The sequence below is a fragment of the Eretmochelys imbricata genome, chromosome 1 (genome assembly GCF_965152235.1).
Source record: "Eretmochelys imbricata isolate rEreImb1 chromosome 1, rEreImb1.hap1, whole genome shotgun sequence".
Taxonomy (NCBI): domain Eukaryota; kingdom Metazoa; phylum Chordata; order Testudines; family Cheloniidae; genus Eretmochelys; species Eretmochelys imbricata.
This window is the reverse complement of record NC_135572.1, coordinates 111,331,819-111,354,517: the sequence shown is the minus strand read 5'-3', so window position 1 is coordinate 111,354,517 and position 22,699 is coordinate 111,331,819. Positions and strand designations below refer to the sequence as shown.

The 22,699-nt window shown below is 43.5% G+C and overlaps 1 protein-coding gene across 2 annotated transcripts in view; it reads left to right on the top strand.

Annotated features, from left to right (window-relative positions):
• The first annotated feature begins 948 nt into the window (after positions 1–948).
• Positions 949–22,699, top strand: part of TUBGCP3 (tubulin gamma complex component 3) — a 121,134-nt gene continuing 99,383 nt past the window's right edge. For both annotated transcript variants that reach the window (XM_077813614.1, XM_077813607.1), the window contains exons 1-3: positions 949–1,154; positions 17,515–17,622; positions 21,503–21,570. In XM_077813614.1, the coding sequence (XP_077669740.1) occupies positions 1,079–1,154; positions 17,515–17,622; positions 21,503–21,570 (252 nt within the window). In that variant the 5' untranslated portion in view covers positions 949–1,078. The remainder of the gene's footprint in view (positions 1,155–17,514; positions 17,623–21,502; positions 21,571–22,699) is intronic.

The window sequence follows — 22,699 nt, the reverse complement described above, 5'->3', positions numbered from 1 at the left end:
CTAGCCAGGGTGGAGACCAAACTCCGGAGATTATGGAGGCTGCAAATCTCCATCAGATCCTGCATCTGTTTCAAGGTGGGCAAGCAGTGCAGGCATCATATGGTGGTTTCTTTTAGGCCACAACCTTGTTTGCATTGAACAAGTTGAAATTTTTCCAGTGGGACAGTTTTCTGTCAGAAAATTCTGATTCCACAAAATGGAAATGTTCCACAGGACGGTGAATTGATAACAAGCATGTGTGACAGGAAATTATCAAAATATTTCTTTTGTATGTTTGTTAGAGTAAGATTTATAATTTCAACTTTTCTATGAAATATGGTGTAATGTATAATATAAAAATCACACTGCTAAGCTGCAGGGAGCAATTGGGGAACAGGGCATTTGGAGAGGGCAGCGGAGCTTTTGATTTTTCATCCCAGTTCAGGATGGAAACAGAAGTCTTGGCATTTTGCAATCTCCTGGTGGCTGGAGGGGCCGTATTTTGGCCAGCCCTCATTTGCAGCATGACATAACTCGGTGACATCGTTGGGTGGTCGTGAGGCTGGTGACGACATAGAGCAGGTCGGGTGACAGCCTGAAACACTGCTGGGGTGTCACCATGGCAGGAGCAGGAGAGTCTTGGGTCTGGCAGGGGCCTTGTAGACCCCCCCCAAAAAAACAAACAAACAAACAAACAAAAAACCTGTCATCAGCACCGAGGGGACGGGGGCGGGGAGATCTGCATATTCCTGTCCTGATTTTTATGCTAATCCTAGCCGCCCCCTGCGATGGTAACGGGCTCTACGTGTGGGTCTGGGGTCAGTATCTGGCTGAGAGGACAGGCGGTCACTTTGTGCCCCGGAACCTCTCCGCCGGGGCTGTGTGAGGAGAGCGGGTGGTGTTCGGCGCTGCGCGCTCCGGGTCGCCCAGCGCACAAGGGCATTGTGGGCGCTTGCTGCTTTCCGCGGGTTCTGTTAAAATGGCGCCCTAGGTAATGAGAGGCGGCGGCCGTTAGGCTGTGAGGCGCAGGGCGTGCGCGCGCGCGCGGGGCTGTTGCAGAGGGAGGTTCCCCGCCCCCTCCCCACGCCCCGGGGTGAGGATGGCGTGTCCGGATCAGAAATCCCCCAACGTTCTGCTACAGAACCTGTGCTGCCGCATCCTGGGCAAGAGCGAAGGTAACAGCCTCCCCCGCCCCGCCCCCCCGCCCGGGAGCCCGCGGGACAGCGCGAGCCCAACGGGGAGCCGCCTCGCGCGGCGTCCCGCGGCTGAAACCCAGGCCCCCTGCTCGGGGGGGGCGGCTGCTGCTGTCAGCTTGCTCCTCACTGGAGTAGCGGGGCCGTGCCCGCCCTGAGCGGCAGGCAGGCGTGGGCCGGCTGATGGAGACCCTGCCGCAAGGGAGCGGGGTGGGGCGGCGGCTGAGAGCCTGCTCCGTGCCATGGCCCTGGGGAAGGGGAGGAGAAGGAGACCAGGGAAAATAGATGGAGAGGGTGGGACGTGCTCGCCCTGTGTGTTTCGAGGCGCCAGAAGTGGGAGGAGAGAGACCCCACTTTCCCCAGGGGAGAGAGCGAAACTTCCATTTGCTTGCTGCTGTGGTAGTTGGGGAAAAGGGGACACCCGGGAGTGTCTCAGTCTCCTGCTCTCCCTCCAAGCAGCTGCAACCAAGGCAGGGATTCAGCCTTTAGCAACAGCAGCAAAATACTTAAGACTTGTCTACACTTACAGCACTGGAGCAGTGCTGCTTTAGCGCTTAGTGAAGACTCTCCTCAGTCGGTGTAAGTGCTCCACCTCCCTGAGGGCAAGCCTACACTACCCCTGAGAGCTCCCGTCGGCAAGCTTCTTACACCACCACCACCGCAAGAAGTGGAAGCTGTGTTGGTGGGGGAGCATCTTCTGCCGACATAAATGCTGAACACACCGGCACTAGGTCGATGTAACTTACATCGCTTAGGAAGGATGTCTTTCATACCTCTGAGTGATGTAAGTTACATCGATTTAAGCAATAGTGTAGACCAACTTGAGAGGCGGTAGTTATGTCAATGGGAGAAGGCCTCCTGTCAACATAGCAGTGTCTACGCTCAGGGTTAGATCAGTATAACTGCATTGCACAGGGGTGTATTTTCCATGTTGCTGAGTGATGTACTTATAGTGACGTGTAGTGTAGACCAGGGCTTAGTTTAATTCTGCTGCTCAGAGCCTGAGGGCAGCCATAAAACGCTGTCAACTGCTGTGTGCTTGGCTTTTGCCCTGGGGGTTGCCTTGAAGGTGTGTCCCACTTACCTCTTCTGTGAGAATGTTCACCCTGCTGTGTTAGCCCGCTCCTGTAGATTAGCTCTGCCCTGCCGATGGCCTGTGCTGGGTCTGGCAACAGCCAGCTCTGGGCTGGAGCGATGGGCTAGCTGCCTGCTGGCTAGACACCGAGCTGAAAGGCTGTGCTCCCTGGGGCTAGGTGCTTCCTGGTAGCATGCAGAGCCTTGGCCTGTAGGTGTAAAATTTTGAAGTCCCCTGTCTCTTGCTGATTCTTAGGCTATGTCTACACTACCTCTTTTGTTGGTATAGTTTGTCGCTCAGGGGTATGGGAAGAAAAAAAGACACTGCCAGTGTGGACAGCGTCTCCCGCTGACGTAGCTACCGCTGCTCGTTGGGGGTTGTTTAATTATGTCGATGGGAGAGCTCTCTCCCATCAGCATAGAGTGACTACATGAGAGACCTTACCGTGGTGCAACTGCATCGATAGGGCTGTGCTGCTGTAAGCTCTCTAGTGTAGACGTGGCCTTAAAAGAAAAAGCTGCTTTCTGGAGAGAGATGCTCCCCCCTGGAAGATGGGGCATGGGGTGGCTCATTACTCTCTTCTTCCATGGGGAAGGACATACCTCTTTTCTCTCTCTTTTGGTTCCTAGAAATATATAAGGAGAGCACTTCCAACCCTCTCCATCAATTCCCTGTCCTCATTTTCCTCCCTTCCCCATCACATACGCTCTTCTTTGCTCCTATCCTGTCAAGCAATTCTTCCATCAGCTGAATGAGGTTTTATAAGGGCTTAGACCAAGGGTGGGCAAACTTCTTGGCCCGAGGGCCACATCAGGGTTGCGAAACGGTATGGAGGGCTGGGTAGGGAAGGCTGTGCCTCCACAAACAGCCTGGCTCCCGCCCCCTATCTGCCCCCTCCCACTTCGCACCCCCTGAATGCTCCCCTCAGAACTCCCGACCCATCCAACCCCCCTTGCTCCTTGTTCCCTAACTACTCCCTCCTGGGATCCCCTGCCCCTAACCACCCCACACGCTATCCAACCCTTCCCCCGTCTCCTAACTCCCCTCCCCCCCCCCGGGACCCCTGTCCCTTATCTAACTCCCCCCCCGCCCCTTACCCTTACCATGCCACTCAGAGCGGCAGGACAGGCTTATTTGAAAGCCTGGGAGGTGGGAGGGTGCAAGCCTCGCTGCCCGTGTGGCGGCTTTGCTGCGGGGGAGGGAAGACGGCCAGGGTGGGGATGGGGGTGAGCCTTTCTGGACGGGAGCTCAGGGACTGGGCAGGATGGTCCCGTGGGCCATAGTTTGCCCACCTCTGGCTTAGACCTGTGGTTCTCAACTTACTTATGCGACCCACAGTGTGTTACCTGGGCCACAGGAGCTGAGTGGCCGGGCAGCGGCAGCCCAGGCCCCGCCCCGGACCCCCGCCATGTGGGGCTGGCCGGCAGCCCCGACTGGACCCCAACCCTGCTGCGCTGGATGGTGGGGCAGCTCGGATCCTACTGTGCTGGGCAGCTGGGAACCCGGACCCAGCCACGTGGGCTGGCCTTCAGCGCACAACTGAGCTGGGCCACAGCTGCGTGCTAGTTGGGCCACATGCGACCCAATCTCACTTACACAGATTTGTGTGGCTGCCCCCAGGCTTTAATCAGTAGTACTAAGTACTTAGTTGCTGCTAGAGGCTGAGTCCCTGCCTTGTCTGCAGCTGCTTAGGGCATGTCTACACCTAAAACCCTGCAGTGGTGCAGCTGTGCTGGTATAGTGCTTCAGTGAAGATGCTACTGTGCTGACAGGAAAGCTTTTCCTGTCGGTGTAGTTAGCCACTGCCTCTCGCACAGGTGGATTATGTTGGTGGGAGAAGCCCTTCTGTTGATATAGTGCTTTCTACACCAGGAGGGTTAGGTTGGTATAACTGTGACACTCAGGGTGTGGATTTTTCACACCCCTGAGCAATGTAGTTATACCAATGTAAGTTTGTAGTGTAGTCGGAGGGAGATGAGAAGGAGACACTCATGCATTGTCCCCTTTTTCCAACTGTCATAATAGTTTCACCTTGCCAGAGAAAACAATTTATTTGCTAACTGGGCAAATGTACTATTTAAAGTCTCGATAGTATTGTCTTGTAATATCTACAACTTCTCAAGTCATATCCATTTCAACAAATGTACTGTACTACTAGCATTTGAATAGTTTCATATGTTGGAAGTTTCACTCTTTGTAGATTTGCTATAAGTATTGTATGACCTTAATACCTGAATATAACAACAATGTGGGTATTAACCTGTTTTTTGGACAGAATTCTTTACGAGTAATGCTCTAACTAAAAGATGATCTGCAAAGTACTTACTATCATCTTCATGATACATAAATAAGGCCTGAACAGTAGTGTGTGTGGAAAGAGGGGCTGTACATTTATTTTTCTTAAAGTACCGGGAATGTCCTGTCTAACTGGTTTTGTTGAAGGCCTTTTGAGGGGTGTCTGGGAAATGTTTTTGAGTTTACATACCTTAACTGAAGGGTTGAATGTATGGAATCCTTAACAGAGACATCCAAAAAACCTGTGTAATCAAAACAGTTTTACTGAAATTCCTTCTCTCTCAATTGAACATGTACAAGTTTCTTGTAATGTCATAATTTCCCCAGTTCTGTAGTTGCCACAGAGTTCTTCCAGGGTAGATCAGACAAGAACTTCTAATGTATGTATTGAAAAATAAACCCTAAAATACAGCTTAGAAAAAAATATGGACTCAACAATAACTAGCGTTGTGAACTCAGGTGTCACACTAGCATTTTCTCTGGTGATGCCCTCTGCTGCCACCAGGCTACTGAGCTGGAAGGAAATATTTTACTAAAAATATCAAATGTCTTTTTTCTTTTTTTAAAAAGATGACATTCCAGAGCTTAGGACTGAAAAGTCAATATGTACAAGCATGTTAGCATAGTTCAGAGCGGTTTATACTAGTTGGTTAGTGTTGAGGATTTGTAATATACTGAATCATATTATTGTTAATCTATGGTTATATTAGCTTGTTTGGGGATCTCGTTAAATCTTGTTAAGTAAATTTGGCAGTACTTAAATGACAGTTCCTGCCAACAAGTGGTATTGTTGAATCACCCCGCACTCCCTTCTGCACCCCAACCCCCTGCCCCAGCCCTACATTCATGGCCCTGCCTACAATTAAAAGTTTGCCCACCCCTGTCCTAGATATATCCATGCACCAGTTATAACTACAAACATACATCCTCCTAGATAGTGTTAGGGTGTGATGGGTGTTTCATGGATTGATCATCAATAAAAGGATGGTTCCTGCTGGAGTTCTCCCATAGGAAATTCTGTTTTCCCGCTCTGGGCAACCCCTTTTTATAATGCGATTCTGCCTATCCCTACATTCTGTGCATGTACAGGAAAGTGTCAGCTGTCTTTTTTCTTATTGGTCTGGTGTCCCCTAGAACTTAAGGGATCCCCAATTTCTATAGGTCATGTAGGTTCTCTTTATTCTCATTAGCACTGATGCACAACCTGTATCCTCAAAAAGAAAAGGAGTACATGTGGCACCTTAGAGACGAACAAATTTATTTGAGCATAAGCTTTCGTGAGCTACAGCTCTCTTCATTGGATGCATGCAGTGGAAAATACAGTGGGGAGATTTTATATACACAGAGAACGTGAAACAATGGGTGTTACCATGCACCAGTTATAACTACAGAAAGCTCACTGAAGCTTATGCTCAAATACCTTTGTTAGTCTCTAAGGTGCCACACGTACCCCTTTTCTTTTTGCGAATACAGACTAACACGGCTGTTACTCTGAAACCTGTATCCTGTGGTTAAGAAACACGTTGAAGGCAGAAGTGCCTCTACAGCATTTGTAATTTTTAAAATTAATCTTCTGGCTACTTTTTCCTCAGTATTACCACTTGGTATCTCTTTTCCCATAATCTTAGGCCATCAGGTTATTCTTCTGTCCCTTACTTATCTCAGCATTTCTTATCTCCAAAGCCTAAAATAGCTAAGCTAAAAATCTTGCAGGCCTCAGCCTACAGGTCTTGTGTTTCAGCCTTTCTTACTTAGATATCGAATACATGATTATTCCTTCTAAATACTGATCAATCTTATACTTCTATAATTCTACAATTTAACTATATTTAACATACAATGATTATATATAATGTGACATGGTAATGATAGCATCACACAATAAATGAATAATAAACTAAAATAATTGAATAATGAAGTGAGCTGGAGTTCACAAAAGCTTATGTTCAAATAAATTTGTTCATCTCTAAGGTGCCACAAGTACTCCTTTTTAAAAAAAAAAAAAAAATTGGCTACACCTTTCAGAATTAGGGGACTTAATTCCAGTGTCGTGGACAAAAAAACAGTTTATGTAGCTATAAATTCCCTGTCTAAAATTCCCATTGAAATTTCAGTTGGAAAAGAGATTGCTCTAACTACACGAGCTGTACAGAATGGTCACTTTTGGGTCCTTGATCTTTAGCACAAGACAACAACTACTTCCTTAGTTAGTTAAGGTTTTTTTGATGGTTGCAGGCAGTGATTATCTGTGCTGTGTAAGACAGCCCCTTATTGAGATCAGTACTATTCTCTGCATGTCACTCAGTTCCTTCCTTGGTAACCAGGGAAAGAGCATTACTTATTAAATTTACTCCTCCATTCCTTGCAGTTCAGTCCAGTTTCCCATTTTTTTTGGTCAGGCAGTAGCTATGAGTGCTCCTTTATTTTCAGGGGTGCTTTGGCAAGCCTTTTTGGAATTGAAGACTTTCTTTTCATGAGACTCCAGTGCCTGTCCTAGTATTTTTGGGGCTGGTTCAGTGTGTCTATGTAGATCTAGCTCCAGCATAAAGAAGCTTACTATTTGGTCACTTCCTTTGTATTTTTATAAAAAAAATCTCTCTCAGTAATTCATCTGTGTAACGTAAATGCTTCAATTGAAACTTCTAGCTCTGAGGCATGTAAGATGCTCTGTCTAGTGGGATTTGGACTGTGGGACAGCTTGAAAAATATGAGGAAATGTCAACCAGTATAGTGTCTTGGAGCAACTCCAAAAGTGTATTAACTGAGGCAAAGCTGGCAGACCTTATGGATTTTTCCAGCTCTGTCAAGTCCACTTCTCGGAAAACTTGTCTTACCTAAAGACTCAACTCTTGGTATCCTGTTCTTTAAATAACTAACATGCTTGAAGTCTTTAAGATGATGTTTCCCTCTATTTCTAAGGCCATTTTCACTGATGTGATTGTTTAGATTTTTGAGATCTCATTAATGACTCTTAGAATTCTGCTCTAATAACTTTTGTCCCAGAGATATACAGGTAGAGTTAGTCTTCCTGTTCAGATTAGATATTTATAGAATTCATGCCTGCTTATGATCTCTAGCTGTATACTGGGCAGCTAGCTCCTTTAATCTGTGGTGTGCCCTTGCGGTTAGTGGGAAGGAAAAATCTGTAGCTGATGATCAGTATAATACATTATGTTGCATACAGTAATGTACTCTGATACATTTTATAGCGTCTTATATCCAGGGCTTTCAGAGAACTTACAGATATTGAGTGAAAATGTGTAACTCAGCTGTGAGATAAAACTGATCTCCGTATGTCAAGGGAAGAAAACATATGAGTGGTAGGTTAAGCTGGCAAGAAATCCACTCTGGGGAAAAGGTCCTCCAGGAAAGTTTATTCTAATTGCTGATGAACTCAGAGGAGCCTTCTTCAAATAGGCTTGTTTACTACATTGCAAGATGAATCGCTGATTTAAAGAATCATATACAATATGGGAAGCATAACCATTTTTAGTTCCAACTTTAAGAAAAGCTTTCAGTCAAGAAAATGTTTAGGCATTGGGGAGATTGAAAAAAATTTTTAAAAATAAAATCTTGATACATAAAACATGAATGATGGTGGGACTGGAAATCTGTGCTTTATTCACTGGAGAAACATAAATTAACTGTCACTTTCTCTTTGTAAATAGAAGATACTTACTAATGAGACGCTTTAGCTTTTTGCTTTATACAATCTCTCTATATGGAAAAAACAAACACTCAGAGATTCGTCAAAGTAGGTGTTGGTCTTTAGAGATTATACCATGCTAAAGAGCTGGTCTGCACACAAATTTTTGAATTGGTATAACCTGTTTTGGATGGGGGTGTTTTTTGTTTTAACTGATCTAGTTATACCAGTATAATTTGTAGTTTGGATGCAGCTATAGACTTATAAAATGTGCCTGATACTGGTACAGCTTATTCCCTGTACTTTATCCATACTGATATAAGGCAGCTTTATACAGTTATAACTGTCCACACGAGAGAGGTGTACTGCTTTAATTATATTGATTAGATGTAGTACAATTCCTGTGTGTAGACAAGCCTGAAGACAATTTTTCTTTATGTTCTACAACTTCCATTTTTGTTCATGGTGTCTTTTTGCAGTCTGATATGTTTGGTAAAGTACCTCATCTGAAAGTGCTTTAAAAACATTTAATCATTTTCTACCAAAACCAACATGACATGGCTAAGAGATAGAGACATCACCTTGGCCATCACAGGGATGGAATCATTCAGTACCAAATGAATACTGTATCCAGTTGAAACTGCAGGAGAAGTTTGGAGGTTGTACTACAGACATGAAACTTCTCTGCATGCAACAAAAAATGTAATGCAGTATTACATTGAACATGTTTTCTTGGTAGGATTTACCAAGAAGATGATATTGTTAATCTCTGAAAACTGTTTGGAGTTGGAGGGGTGGTGACAAAAGTCATATAACCAGTAAAACAAAGCCAATAAAGGAATTAAAACCATACATTACAAGTAGACAACTTTTCGATAAACATCAGTTCTAAGAATAGAGCAAATTAAAATAATCAAACAACTTATTTTTAGTAATTCACTGTTTTAGAACAGAAAAATACCTAGAAAGTAGGAAACAGAAGTCTCCCAGTATTCCTGTCTCCAGGACTGCTTTTTTCCCCTGTCAGGGTTCCCTCCCCACTCTGAACTCTAGGTTAAACGCTGCCACCACCAAAGTGTTACATAAAGAACAGGGTAAGTGCCCACTTGGAAACGTCTCCCCCCCAAAAAATATCCCCCAGGCACTACATCCCCTTTCCTGGGGGAGGCTTGATAAAAATCCTCACCAATTTGCATAGGTGAACACAGACCCAAACCCTTGGGTCTTAAAAACAATGAAAAAGGAATCAGGTTCTTAAAAGAAGATTTTTAATTAAAGAAAAAGTAAAAGAATCACCTCTGTAAAATCAGGATGGTAAATACCTTACAGGGTAATCAGATTCAAAACAGAGAATCCCTCTAGGCTAAACCTTAAGTTACAAAAAGACACAAAAACAGGAAGTGAGCTGTAGCTCACGAAAGCTCATGCTCAGATAAATTGGTTAGTCTCTAAGGTGCCACAAGTACTCAATTTTTTTTTTTTTGTTTTGCAAAGACAGACTAACACAGCTGTTACTCTAAAAACAGGAATATACATTCCATTCAGCACAACTTATTTTATCAGCCATTTAAACAAACCAGAATCTAACTAGATTGCTTACTAACTCTTTACAGGAGTTCTGACCTGCATTCCTGCTCTGGTCCTGGCAAAAGCATCACACAGACTGAGAGAACCTTTGTTTCTCCCCCCCTCCAGCTTTGAAAATATCTTGTCTCCTCATTGGTCATTTTGGTCAGGTGCCAGCGAGGTTATCTTAGCTTCTTAACCCTTTACAGGTGAAAGGGTTTTTCCTCTGGCCAGGAGGGATTTAAAGATGTTTACCCTTCCCTTTATATTTATGACGCCCACCAAATCACAGATAGGGTGAAACGCTGGCTATGATTTCTTCCTGGAGCTCTAGGAGAAAACAGAGTTTATAAGACACATACACCTCTAAATATACTACCAAGTATATAAAGACTAACAATATTTTCCACATCTCAAGGACAATTTTAACCAGTTGATTCTGGGAAACTTTCACGGGAGAGTGCATCAGCCACTTTTTTAGAAGCTCCTGAGATGTGTTGGATGTCAAAATCAAAATCGTGGAGAGCGAAAGTCCACTGAATAAGTTTTTTGTTATTTCCCGTGGCGGTATGAAGCCACTGTAGTGCAGCATGGTTGGTTTGCAAGTGGAAACGCCGTCCCCAAACATATGGGCGTAGCTTTTCCAGAGTGTAGACGATGGCGTAACATTCTTTTTCACTGACTGACCAGTTGCTTTCCCTCTCAGAAAGCTTCTTGCTGAGAAACACTACAGGATGGAATTCTTGATCCAGTCCTTCCTGCATTAAAACTGCTCCCACACCACATTCGGACGCATCTGTGGTTACTAGGAACGGTTTGTCAAAGTCTGGGGCCCTTAGTACAGGGTCAGACATGAGTGTCGCTTTAAGCTGGTTAAAGGCCTTCTGACACTCTTCAGTCCACTGAATGGCATTTGGCTGTTTCTTTTTGGTTAGGTCTGTCAGTGGGGCGGCGATTTGGCTGTATTGCGGTACAAATCGCCTATAATATCTGGCCAAGCCTAAGAAGGATTGGACCTGTTTCTTTGACTTTGGGACAGGCCACTTTTGGATAGCATCCACATTGGTCTGTAGGGGGTTGATAGTTCCTTGACTCACCTGGTGTCCAAGGTAAGTCACTCTGTTAGGCCTATTTGACACTTCTTAGCCTTAACAGTTAGTCCTGCCTCCCTTATGCTCTCGAAGACTTTTTGTAGATGTTCCAGGTGTTCTGCCCAGGAATCCGAAAATATGGCCACATCGTCAAGGTAGGCGACTTCTCCCAATCCATCTATAAGTCTTTGGATGGTGGCGGGTGCATTCCGCAGCCCGAAAGGGAGTACGTTAAATTCATACAGCCCGAGATGTGTGGTGAAGGCTGACCTTTCCTTGGTGGATTCATCTAGCAGTACCTGCCAGTACCCCTTGGTTAAGTCCAATGTAGATATGAACTGGGCCCGTCCCAGTTTCTCCAATAGTTCATCTGTGCGTGGCATTGGATAGTTGTCTGGGCGAGTTACGTTTTTGCGTGGACTACCATAAGCTAAATGCTGTATCTCCCCATCTGGTTTGGGAGCTAGAACCACTGGAGATACCCGTGCACTGCCAGAGGGGCGGATTACCCCCATCTGTAGCATATCCTGGATCTCCCGTTCTATAGCTGTTTTAGGTTGAGGAGACACCCGGTAAGGTTGGACTTTAATTGGGTGAGCATTACCTGTGTCAATGGAGTGGTATGCCCTTTCAGTCAGTCCTGGGGTGGCTGAGAATGTTGGCACGTAGCTAGTGCGCAGCTCCTTGATCTGCTGTCGCTGCATACGCCCAAGGGTCATGGAGAGGTTCACCTCTTCCACGCCACCAGTGCTTTTCCCTTCATAGTAGACACCTTCAGGCCACTCAGCGTCATCTCCTCCTTGGGATGTAAACTGACAAACCTTTAATTCTCTGGAATAAAAGGGCTTTAGAGGTTGGGAGGGTGTTTTGTAGGTTGGGTACAAAGTCCAGAATGTTAGTTCCGGGAGAAGGTGTAAACCTCTCCCGTTGCTGCTTCACCAACTGTAACGGCCCCTTAACCTCGTGGCCATATGCAAGTTCTAATGGTGAAAACCCTAAATTGGGATGTGGTACAGCGCTGTAGGCAAAGAGCAACTGCTGCAACGCTAGGTCCCAATCATTGGAGTGCTCATTTACGAATTTATGTATCATGGCCCCTAAAGTTCCATTAAATTTCTCCACCAGGCCATTTGTTTGATGATGGTAAGGGGTGGCAACCAAGTGATTCACCCCGTGAGCTTCCCAAAGGCTTTCCATAGTTCCTGCCAGAAAATTAGTTCCTGCATCTGTGAGGATGTCAGAGGGCCAACCTACCCTGGCAAAAATGTCTGTTAGTGCCTGGCACGCACTTTTAGCCCTGGTGTTGCTTAGAGCTACTGCTTCTGGCTATCGGGTGGCAAAATCCATGAAAGTCAGTATGTACTGCTTTCCTCTGGGTGTCTTTTTTGGAAAAGGACCCAGAATATCCACAGCTACTCGCTGAAATGGAACCTCAACGATGGGGAGTGGCTGGAGAGGAGCTTTGACCTGGTCTTGGGGTTTTCTAGCTCTTTGGCGTACCTTACAAGACCGGACATGGGTACAAACATCCTTGCCCATTCTCTCCCAGCGGAGTGACCTCCCCAACCGGTCTTTGGTCCTGTTCACCCCAGCATGGCCACTAGGATGATCATGGGTTAAGCTCAAGAGCTTGACCCGGTACTTAGTTGGAACTACCAACTGTCCCTGAGGAGTCCAGTCTTCCTGGTGTCCACCAGAAAGAGTTTCCTTGTATAAAAGTCCTCTTTCTACAACAAACCTGGATCGATTAGAAGAGCTGAGAGGCGGTGGGTTGCTCTGGGTCGCCATCCAAGCTCTCTGGAGGCTTTCATCTGCTTCCTGTTCGGACTGGAACTGTTCCCTTGATGCTGGAGACATCAGTTCCTCATTGGATTGTGGACCTAGGCTTGGTCCCTCTGGAAGCGATGTAGGGGATGGGGCTGTTTCCGTTGACTGTGAACCGCTCTCCGCTGGTGTACTATGTTGGGGTTCAGGCTCCGGCTGAGCCTCTTGTGTCGGGTTATCGGCTGCTGCCGGTTCAGGTTCAGTGGGGCCCTCTGATGTTGGGGTTGCAAATACTGGATTCAGTGCTGGCAGTGGGTCTGGTGCTGGTTGTTCCGCCAGTTCCAGTTCTGGGACTGGCTCTGTCTGGGTCTCTGGGACTGGATCCACTACTGCTGATGCAGACGTTGGCATGGGGTCCAGGTCCATCACCTCTGACCGGGTCCTGGTAGAAGTTTCCAGAACAGAGCTAGGTGGGACGGCTTGCTTAGCCTGGCTGCGGGTGACCATTCCTGCCCTCTTGGCTAGCTTCATATGATTGGCCAAGTCTTCCCCCAACAGCATGGGGATGGGATAATCATCATAGACTGCAAAAGTCCACGTTCCTGACCAACCCTTGTACTGGACAGGCAACTTGTCTGTAGGCAAATTGAAAGAGTTGGACTTGAAGGGTTGAATTGTCACTTGGATCTCTGGGTCAATTAAATTGGGGTCCACTAAGGAAGTATGGATAGCCGACACTTGTGCTCCGGTGTCCCTCCTTGTGGTGACCTTCTTCCCGCCCAAACTCGCAGTTTCCCTCCACTCCGAGGGTATCTGGGAGGTATCTGGGCCTGAGGACCTCTGGTGTGATTCCGGTGCAATGAACTGTAGTCTGCTGGGGTTCTTGGGGCAGTTGGCCGTCACATGCCGCGGCTCGTTACATTTAAAACATTGTCCAGCTGACGGGTCACTAGGGTGAGGTGGGTTGCTGGAGAATGGTGTGGCAGGATGATAAGGTGTCTGGGGTATTCCTTGGTGTGTAGTTGGGGTCTTGGGCTGCCCCCGGTAGTAGGGTGTGGTCTGAGGGTGTCCCTTCTGGTATCCGCTCCAACTGCAACCAGGGTTGTTTCTCTCTCCTCCCTCCACCCGTTTTGTTCTGGCTTGCCCTGCTTCTCTGGCGATCTGGAACTGCTCGTATCAATCAGCATAAGAAGCAAGACTTTCTCTTCCAATAGCTATAGTCTCTTGAAAGGTGTGAGAGTTGTCTGATATTACTAACTTTGGGAAGTGCACTGAAGCAGATCAGTTGCTTATTAATAAAAGGAATGTTCCGGAAGGCTGTCCTCCAGTTTATCAGGCTTATCTGGAAATAAAAATTATCTAGCCAGTATAATTAAATTCTTGTATTTGTCTCCGACTTTCCTCCCTTTTAAATTACACCATTTCTTACTATTTTTCCTTGTTTTTGCCCACTAAGGATTCTCCCTCCTTTCCTCTTTAGTTTTTCTACACTTTTCACATGTGCTTTGTTTAAAGCTCCTTTTAGGCTTTGAAATGGAACATGAAAACTGCATCATACAGTTCTGATAGATCACAGTGTGGCGGGGGAGGGGAGGAATAGATGCATGCATAAAGGACATTGTCTACTAAGCATCAGAAATTTGCATTTGCAGATGGAACATAAGAATCTACTTTAGGCAACTCAAATTAAGATTTTATAGATCTTGAATTATTGATTTTTGTTTGTTTGTTTCCCCTCCTCTGAATGTAGCAAGCTTTTCACACTGTTTTTTAATGTATTTGGTAAATATAGTCGCTTATAATTAATAGCATTATTCTGCTGTGTTTCTATTCATAATTTTTAGAATTTGGAGTCTTCTGCTTCCTCTGGATAAAGAGCTCACATCAGAACACTGAAAATTAAATCACATCTTCCATAAACAATTTCATCCTTCTCATCTATTAGGCAGATCAAGATGGCAGTGTTGCATAGCAGTTGCACTTGTTTACATGTTTATGCAATGTGTGTATCGTGTGTACACATCTATTTTTAAGTTCATCTAATGTCTCATGGGGGACATCTGCTTATGTAATAAACTTCCTGTGTGTGTTGCTATTGGACATCTTACTGCAAAATATATCTTTAATTCTTATGACTTCTGTATGCCATCTTACTTGTTCTGTACGTGAAGTCAGGAGTGTGACACCAAAAGCGCTCCCACAGAAAGCGAGTCTCTTGCAAATCAAGGACTTTGAAATCTTGGTTGGATAGGTAAACCATTTTGGTTCAAAGCGATTGTATAACTGCAGGTCCAATATAAATCTTAAGAAAAGTCTCAAATTTTGAAGATTAGTCTTGAATTATTAAAGGAGGGGCCAAAAGTTCATTGATTCAGTCTTAGCAGAGAGCAAGGACTAAATGGATAAGGAGACTGAATTATCATTGTGGAAACAGATGGTCTCTCCAAGTCAGGATAACCCAAAATATCCTTTTTAGGGTTAAGTCTCTCACTGGTGAGGATTTGTTTTTAAATTTTGTTGTTAGATTGAATATGGATAAGATTTCAAAATAACTGTTCAGAAACTTTTGCTTCCATGTCTTTTGTCCCATAATCTGCACAGCAAAGTCATATTGCACCGCAGAACTAGAAACATAGGTAGACTATACATTGGCTGATGCAGAGGCAGTTTTCAAGGGCACAGACAGGAAAATGTTTAATTCTGAAATAACAGCAATTTCTTAGACACACAGAAAGCAATACGGTTTTACTTGCTACAAAGGAATGTGTTTGTAATAGTAACACACATACACCATTAACTGTGACCAAAATAAATGTTATTTTTACTGGTAAACTCAAAATATAAATGCAATAGATTTGAAAAATAGAAATTGCATTGATCAGCTTCAAATGCATGTCCACATACCATAGTGGTGCCATACCGTATTATACAGTCTATTAGGACAGTGACTATATGCAACTCCCTCTCAAATAGGTGCTGTAACAAAAGTTCTACTGCCGGTAATGAGGGGGATGTGTAGTGGTGGTATAGCTGTGTCAGTCCCAGGGTATTAGAGAGAGAAGGTGTGTGGACCAACTTTTATTGGACCACCTTCTGCTGGTAAGAGAGGCAAGCTTTGAGATATTGACTGACTGCTCTCCCATATATCTCTTAAAAGTATCTCTAGATAACAAAGTAGTACACTTACCATTCATTTACTTTCCATTCACTTACCATTTCAGAGTTAAGGTATTGTAATTAAAACATGCATTTATTTATAATAGTAAAAATGTGGTGTGCATGGCCAGTGGAAGATTTTTGATGTACCTGCTCTTAAGTGCTTGAATTTATGAAAATGCGATGATTTACCTAGTACTTTAACACGCTCAAAAGCTTTTGAAACAATTTTTTTTTGTTTTAAGATATGGCTGTAGCTCAACTTCTGTGACTTACAAATATATTTGCAAAAGCATGAAGTGAAGAGCTTTATGTAACTCTGCACATATACAGAGCCAAACCTGTCATAACAACTAGTAATATCTGAATACTTACACAAAAGTTCAAATAATATGATGGCAGTGTTCTATAATACAGTTTGTCAGACTCTTCCACCTGGGACCTCAAATCCACCAGCTATTGCATTTCAGGACTTGCTCAAATTCTATAGCCCTCTCATTTGACCTTGCTGCAAAGATCCTTGGAGAGTGGTTGGGGTTGGATAAGTGGTATTTGAGAGGTAGTGCTAGGGCAGAAGGAGGGGAGAATGTAGTCTTCCTCCCTTAAGCTGAATCCTAGTGCCTGTGGAATTTTGCTGGGTTTTTCCTTTCTACAACTCAGATGGTACCCGCTTCTGGGTTGCTTCTTGTGGGTGGAAAAATTGAGGATTAAGCTGCTTCTTCCTTTGTTAGTGTTTGTTTAACCTTGATCAACATCTAGCATTCAGAGATGCTGCTCGTTAATTGCTCTGGTTCATTGTCTTCCATTGCCAATTTGAGATGAGCTCAGTCTTTGTTTAGTGGCTTTTCTACGCCTTGCCCTTATCTGCCATTTGATTAGCATGCTGCTGTACTTAACTGCCTCCACTATTAAATTTATTCCTAAAATAAGCATATGATAAGTTTATTGTGATCATAATGAAATTGATTGCTGACTAGTTGGATTTTGTAGGTTTTAAATTGAACTGGAGGCGTACTTTTAATTTTTTTGGTAGAAAGTTACTGGGGTAAAGTACTTGGTCCTTGCACATAACAGTTTAAGAAACTGAAAGATACTTTTTCACCCTACCAAAATTAAGTAGGTTTAATTGATTTGTCAAAACTAATGAATAAACATGGTGTGAGAGTTAAAGCAGATCTCTTGCAGTTTTACTAATCAGTATGTTATGTTATTACCATGGAGTTCTGTAGTTTGACTTCAGTAAATCTCCAGTTTGATTCAAATCTGCTCTTGGGGAGCCTGGAATTCAGACTTGAAGAATGCTTAGACTGGGGAGGAGAAAGGAGATTATGCCCCCTCATTTTTGTGTTTGTGTGAATATTGACCCATACTAAAGACGTGTTATTGATTGAACTGTTCATGTTTGTAGGTAGTACTGATGTTTGCCGCATGAAGCAAGATGCTAAGAAATATGCTGACAGAAGGAGGTGCCAGCACTTTTAAGTTGTAGTTTACTTCCATGATTGGATTTGTGCTCTTAAAGTGCCTGACTGTTTCTGCATAAGAGCTTACAGGACAAAATATCAGTGCAAGGTAGTATTAGGGGAAAGATTTGATCTAGTCATTGTCATATTTGATCTCTCATATGAAACGTCTACATTTTTTGCATTTTTATTTGACTTAATCACTTAGTAACATGGCAGCTCTTATTTATTTTTTCTTCATTTTAAAAGTTGGCTTAACTAATTTTTTTCCCCCTCCCTCTTTCAGCTGATGTAGCCCAGCAGTTTCAATATGCAGTGAGAGTTATTGGAAGCAACTTTGCTCCTACTGTTGAAAGAGATGAATTTCTTGTTGCGGAGAAAATCAAGAAAGAACGTATGTCTGGCTTCCTTTCATCTTCAGTAATTTAGATCTGAATAATTTTAAAATGAATCATTATGTTTTGTTGAGGGTGAAAATTGTAACAGTATTCTAAGTGTGTTTTAAAATACCACTCCAAATACCAGAAACTAGTTCTATAAGTAATAAGGGTGAAACTTGTTCACCATAAACCTTAAATTTGACTCTTAACATGCAATTTTTAAAGTCAGGAAATGCCAAAGTGAGTTTTACTTACTTACACACACACACACACACACACACACACACACACACACACACACACACACACACACACACACACACACACACACACACACACACACACACACACACACACACACACACACACACACCAGATACAAAATACACTCTTTTTAACTGCAAAATTAGATATACTCTGTTCTATTGCACTTTCTGTGCTTTGATACAAGAGCACCAAATGTAGTTTGAAAGCAGTAGGGATGCAGTACACCCCTCTGCAAAAAAAAAAAAAAAAAAAAAGCGTACTTGCTCTCTACAGATTCTTGAGTTCATAGTAAAATGTGTGAGCAAGTTGTGTGAGGGAATATTTTAATTAATGTAAACCTCCCAGTTGGTAGATATTCAGAGCTATTAAGCGTAAACCTATTATATTGGATCAGGATTAACATACGTCATCGGTTAGAACTCCTCTTAAAGAATATCTTGGTTAGAGTTCATATTGCCTTCTCCAAAGAAGAATTTCAGAATTCTCCAACTCAAATTTTCAAAGCACAAATATTCTTCAATATGGACCTTCGGCACTGAAGGTTTTCTATGTAGTTTGGTCATCGTTACATAATGCAGCATACACACCTGATTATGCAGTAGATTATAAACTCTTGGTGTCAAAACTTACTCTTTCCATTTCTCCCCACCTTGTCCCCCTCCCATGATTTTGTGGGTTGAGTGAGCCCTCATGAAAAGAAATAGTGGGTTATATCCTTCATATTAACTCTCACTTAAGAATTGTGGTGCAGGAAGTGACTTTAGTTGCAAAAATGTCTTTATCGGTAGCTCTTAATACTGGCGTGTAGAGTGTTTGACACATTTTTATTTTTATTATTCTGTAAAGGTTTCTGTAGATTATTGCTTGATTTGGAGTCTGACTATTTTTACTGTAATGTGCTCTTGCTCTTTCAAATGACCACTTTAAAGCTTAAGACAAAACTCCAATTTCCTGGAGAAAGCTTTCCTGTTTTACTAGTTAGATGACTGAGACTAAGGTACGTTCTTCTGATGTATTGAAGTACTATGCCAAACTATTTCCACCTATGCAAATCACTTTACTTCTCTGTGCCTTACTTTTCTCATATGTAGAATGGGAATGATGATTTTGCTTTTCATAGAATCATAGACACTGGAATGCGTTACCTAGGGAGGTGGTAGAATCTCCTTCCTTAGAGGTTTTTAAGGTCAGGCTTGACAGAGCTCTGGCTGGGATGATTTAGTTGGGGATTGGTCCTGCTTTGAGCAGTGGGTTGGACTAGATGACCTCCTGAGGTCCATTCCAGCCCTGATATTCTATATTCTATGAAAATCCCATTATTCATCTAAATTTCTGTTGGTGGGCATGCACAAAGTTGTCTAAGTTCTGACAGTACTGAACTGCTCAGTGTCTAACTTGTGCCTGAATCCTGGTCGCTGCCTCAAACTAGGCCTTCCCACATCATCCTGCCTCCAGGGCCTGATCCAATAGGATGCTCAGAGGCTGCCAACTGGATCAACCTCCACACACAGCACAGAACTGGTGGTGATGTAGTTCTCTCTCCCATATCACCACCTTTATACCCAATAGCCCAGAGTTGAGAACACTTACCCAGGATGTAGAGATGGTGGTTCCAAATACCTCTCTGCCAGGTGTAGACTTGAACCCATGTCTCCTTCATCCCATATAAGCACCCTAACTATTGGGGTATTGGATATTCTGCGCAGGGGGTGGGTCTGTCCAACCCTCCATATGAAGCTGTTCCACTTCGTATAAAATATTTAAATATTTATTGGACCAGAGACCGAATGAGTGACTGTAACCCGGTGATCAGTGAACTCATGCTGGACACCCAAATTCCAGTCCCTGCTCCAATGATTGATTATTTAAAAAGTAAAAAAGCTTTGAGTGTGACTGACTCACTCTCCTCCCGGAATGCCCACTGGACCAGGGGTTTGGGCATTCATCTGGGATATGAAAGACCTGGGTTCAAGTCCCTGCTTCACATAAGGACATCAGGCAGAGTGGGGATTTGAACTCAGAGTGTGCTAACCAGTGGGCTATAGAGTATAAACGGACAACCACCACCTTTTCCCCAGCACGTCCTACTGGCTAGCTTAGGCAGCTCCCTACTCAGCTTACTGGCTTTTGTGAATCTCATACTTAGGCAATTGATATAAAAAAAAAAATTAAGACACTTCGAAGTGGAGACATATAAGTCATGAGAGCATAAGTACAATTTAATAAATGTGAGGCCAGGTCTATATAGGAACATTCAGGAAAGTTAAGGTGACTCAACTAAAGGTGCAAAGTCAGTGCATGCTAAGACCACCTTACTCTTGAATAAAAACATCCACATGCGGTTTTAACTTGTGTGTTTACTTAATATTTTCTGGAGTGTCACAGTACAGTAACTCCTCTCTTAACGTCGTCCTGGTTAATGTTGTTTCGTTATTAGGTTGCTGACCCATTAGAGAACATACTCTTTTAAAGTCCTGCAATGTTCCCTTATAACGTTGTTTGGCCCCCACCCCCGGCTCTGCCTGCCGGGCATTCCAGCCAGGGAGCAGGGTCGGGCCACAGGGGCTTGCTCCGTTCTGCCCGCCCAGTGCTCCTGCTGGGGAGCGGGGTGGGGGCACAGGGGCTTCCCCCATTCTGCCCACCCAGCTTTCCAGCCAGGGAGCAGGCAACCCCCATCCTGTTCCCAAGAAAGAGTGCCAGGTGGTCGGAATGGGACAAGCCCCCGCATCCTGACCCCTCTCCACAGCTGGAATGCCCGGTAGAGTGGGGCAAGCTCCTGTGCCCTGACCCTGGTATGCCCCTGCCTCAACAAAGCTTCACAATCATCATTGGTGAATACAGTATTAAATTGTTTGTATAAATTTTAAATTAATTTTAAATTGTATATGTATATCATGTCTTTTGTCTAGCGAAAAACATTTCACTGGAATCTAACCCCCCATATTCCCATTAATTCTTACAGGGAAATTGGATCCACTTAACATCGTTTTGCTTAAAGTTGCATTTTTCAATAACATAACCAGGATGTTACATGAGGAGTTACTGTATAGGCGAGTCCTTACCTATATTTATTAGTAGAATGTTTTAGATCATCAGGAAGAGCTATAACACCTCAGAATTGTAATGGAATACAACTTTATCTCTGTCAGTGGCTTGCTTACTTATGGCCCAACTGGTATGGACCTGAAGTCATTGTCATTTAACACCTGTATAGTGATTGTGAAGTGAATAGATGATCTTTGCTAGATGCCATTTTGCAGAAAAAAGTAGAATAACTCTTAGGACCTTTGCCTGCAGTCTAGGGATATGTCTTCACTGGAATAAAAGACCAGCGGCATGGACACTGCTGTCCAGGATCAGCTGATCTGGGCTTGGGCTGTGGAGCTAAAAATTGGTGTGTAGATGTTCGGGCTCAGGCTGGAGTCTGGGCCAGCTGCAGGTGTTTGATTATTCTGTAGATGTACCCTTGGGAGGCCAAGGAGTGCATGTGTATGGAAAGTGAACTGTCTCTTTATCCTCTTGCTTTCCTCCCGCCCCACAAATTGCACAAATGTATCAATACAAAATAATGTTACTATAATTGACTTCTTTAGTTTCATACCCTAAGAAGCATTTTCCTCTTAACAGTTGTGCGACAAAGAAGGGAAGCGGATGCTGCTTTGTTTTCAGAACTTTACAGAAAACTCCATTCGCAGGTATAGTAATGTGTGGCTTTACCAATAATTTCAGTCTTACAATGTGTTCCTTCTGGACTTGCTGTTAAATTGCCTATAGTTCAAAATGTAAGAAACTAGCTTGGATTAAAATAAAATCAAAAAATATCAGCAGTCTTTTGGTTTGCGTATTACTGCATAAAGGACATTTTATGGGAAGGAAGTAGCTTTGCAAAAATAGAAGTGTTTACTTTTTTATGTGTAAAATTGAAGGATTATCTCACTGCCACTTATTTTTAGGATAATGTGTCCTGAAGTGTATCGATGTATTGATTAGAAGTTAAGCAGTCCTCTTATTTTGAGTATTTAAGTGATCTGAGGTTTTCATGTTGAAGGTTAAGGGTTTTGCTTACTTTGAGAGTTCTGCTAACACACAAGCACTTACCAAAGAGCAGTGTATGTCAGTCTTTTCTGACAATAGAAGGTGATCTGTAGAGTCTATGTATCAGAAGAAAGGAAAGTCTTAGGCTAGAACTTTAGATGAGATGGAAAGAAATCAATACTTTAAATGTGTCCTGAATTCTCAAACTTGAACATCTGTCATGTTTGATGAAAATCTCAGTGAAACTGAGATAGCCAGTAAGACAGTATCTTAAGTCATCTGTTTTGAATAGTGTGATAGGGAGAAATATTATAGGGATATTTTTAGTTGTCAAAAACTAATATGCAGGATTAAAATTTCCAGTGTAGTTGATCAGTGCTTTTCAACCTTTTTTTATTTGCGGATTCCTAAAAAATTTTGAATTGAGGTGCAGACCCCTTTGGAAATCTAACCTGTGGTCTGTCGACCCCTACCATAGAAGTCTTAGACTGAAAACTGACTTAACAGAATTCAACTATAAATGTTGCATATGCTTGGCATGGCATTTAACACAGATGAGAAAGGGCGCTAAACTGTGGGCTACTATGATAATAACACTTCTGGGTTTCGACCTGTAGGTGGGGGTATTCACATATTTTTGGTTGATCAGAAAAACGGAATGCCTGTTCTGGGATCTGAAATTTTGTTTTCATCGTCAACTTTTGCGGACACCTTAGACATAATTTGTGGGACCCCAGAGGTCTGAGGACCACAGGTTGAAAACCACTGTAATAGAGGATTGTTAACATG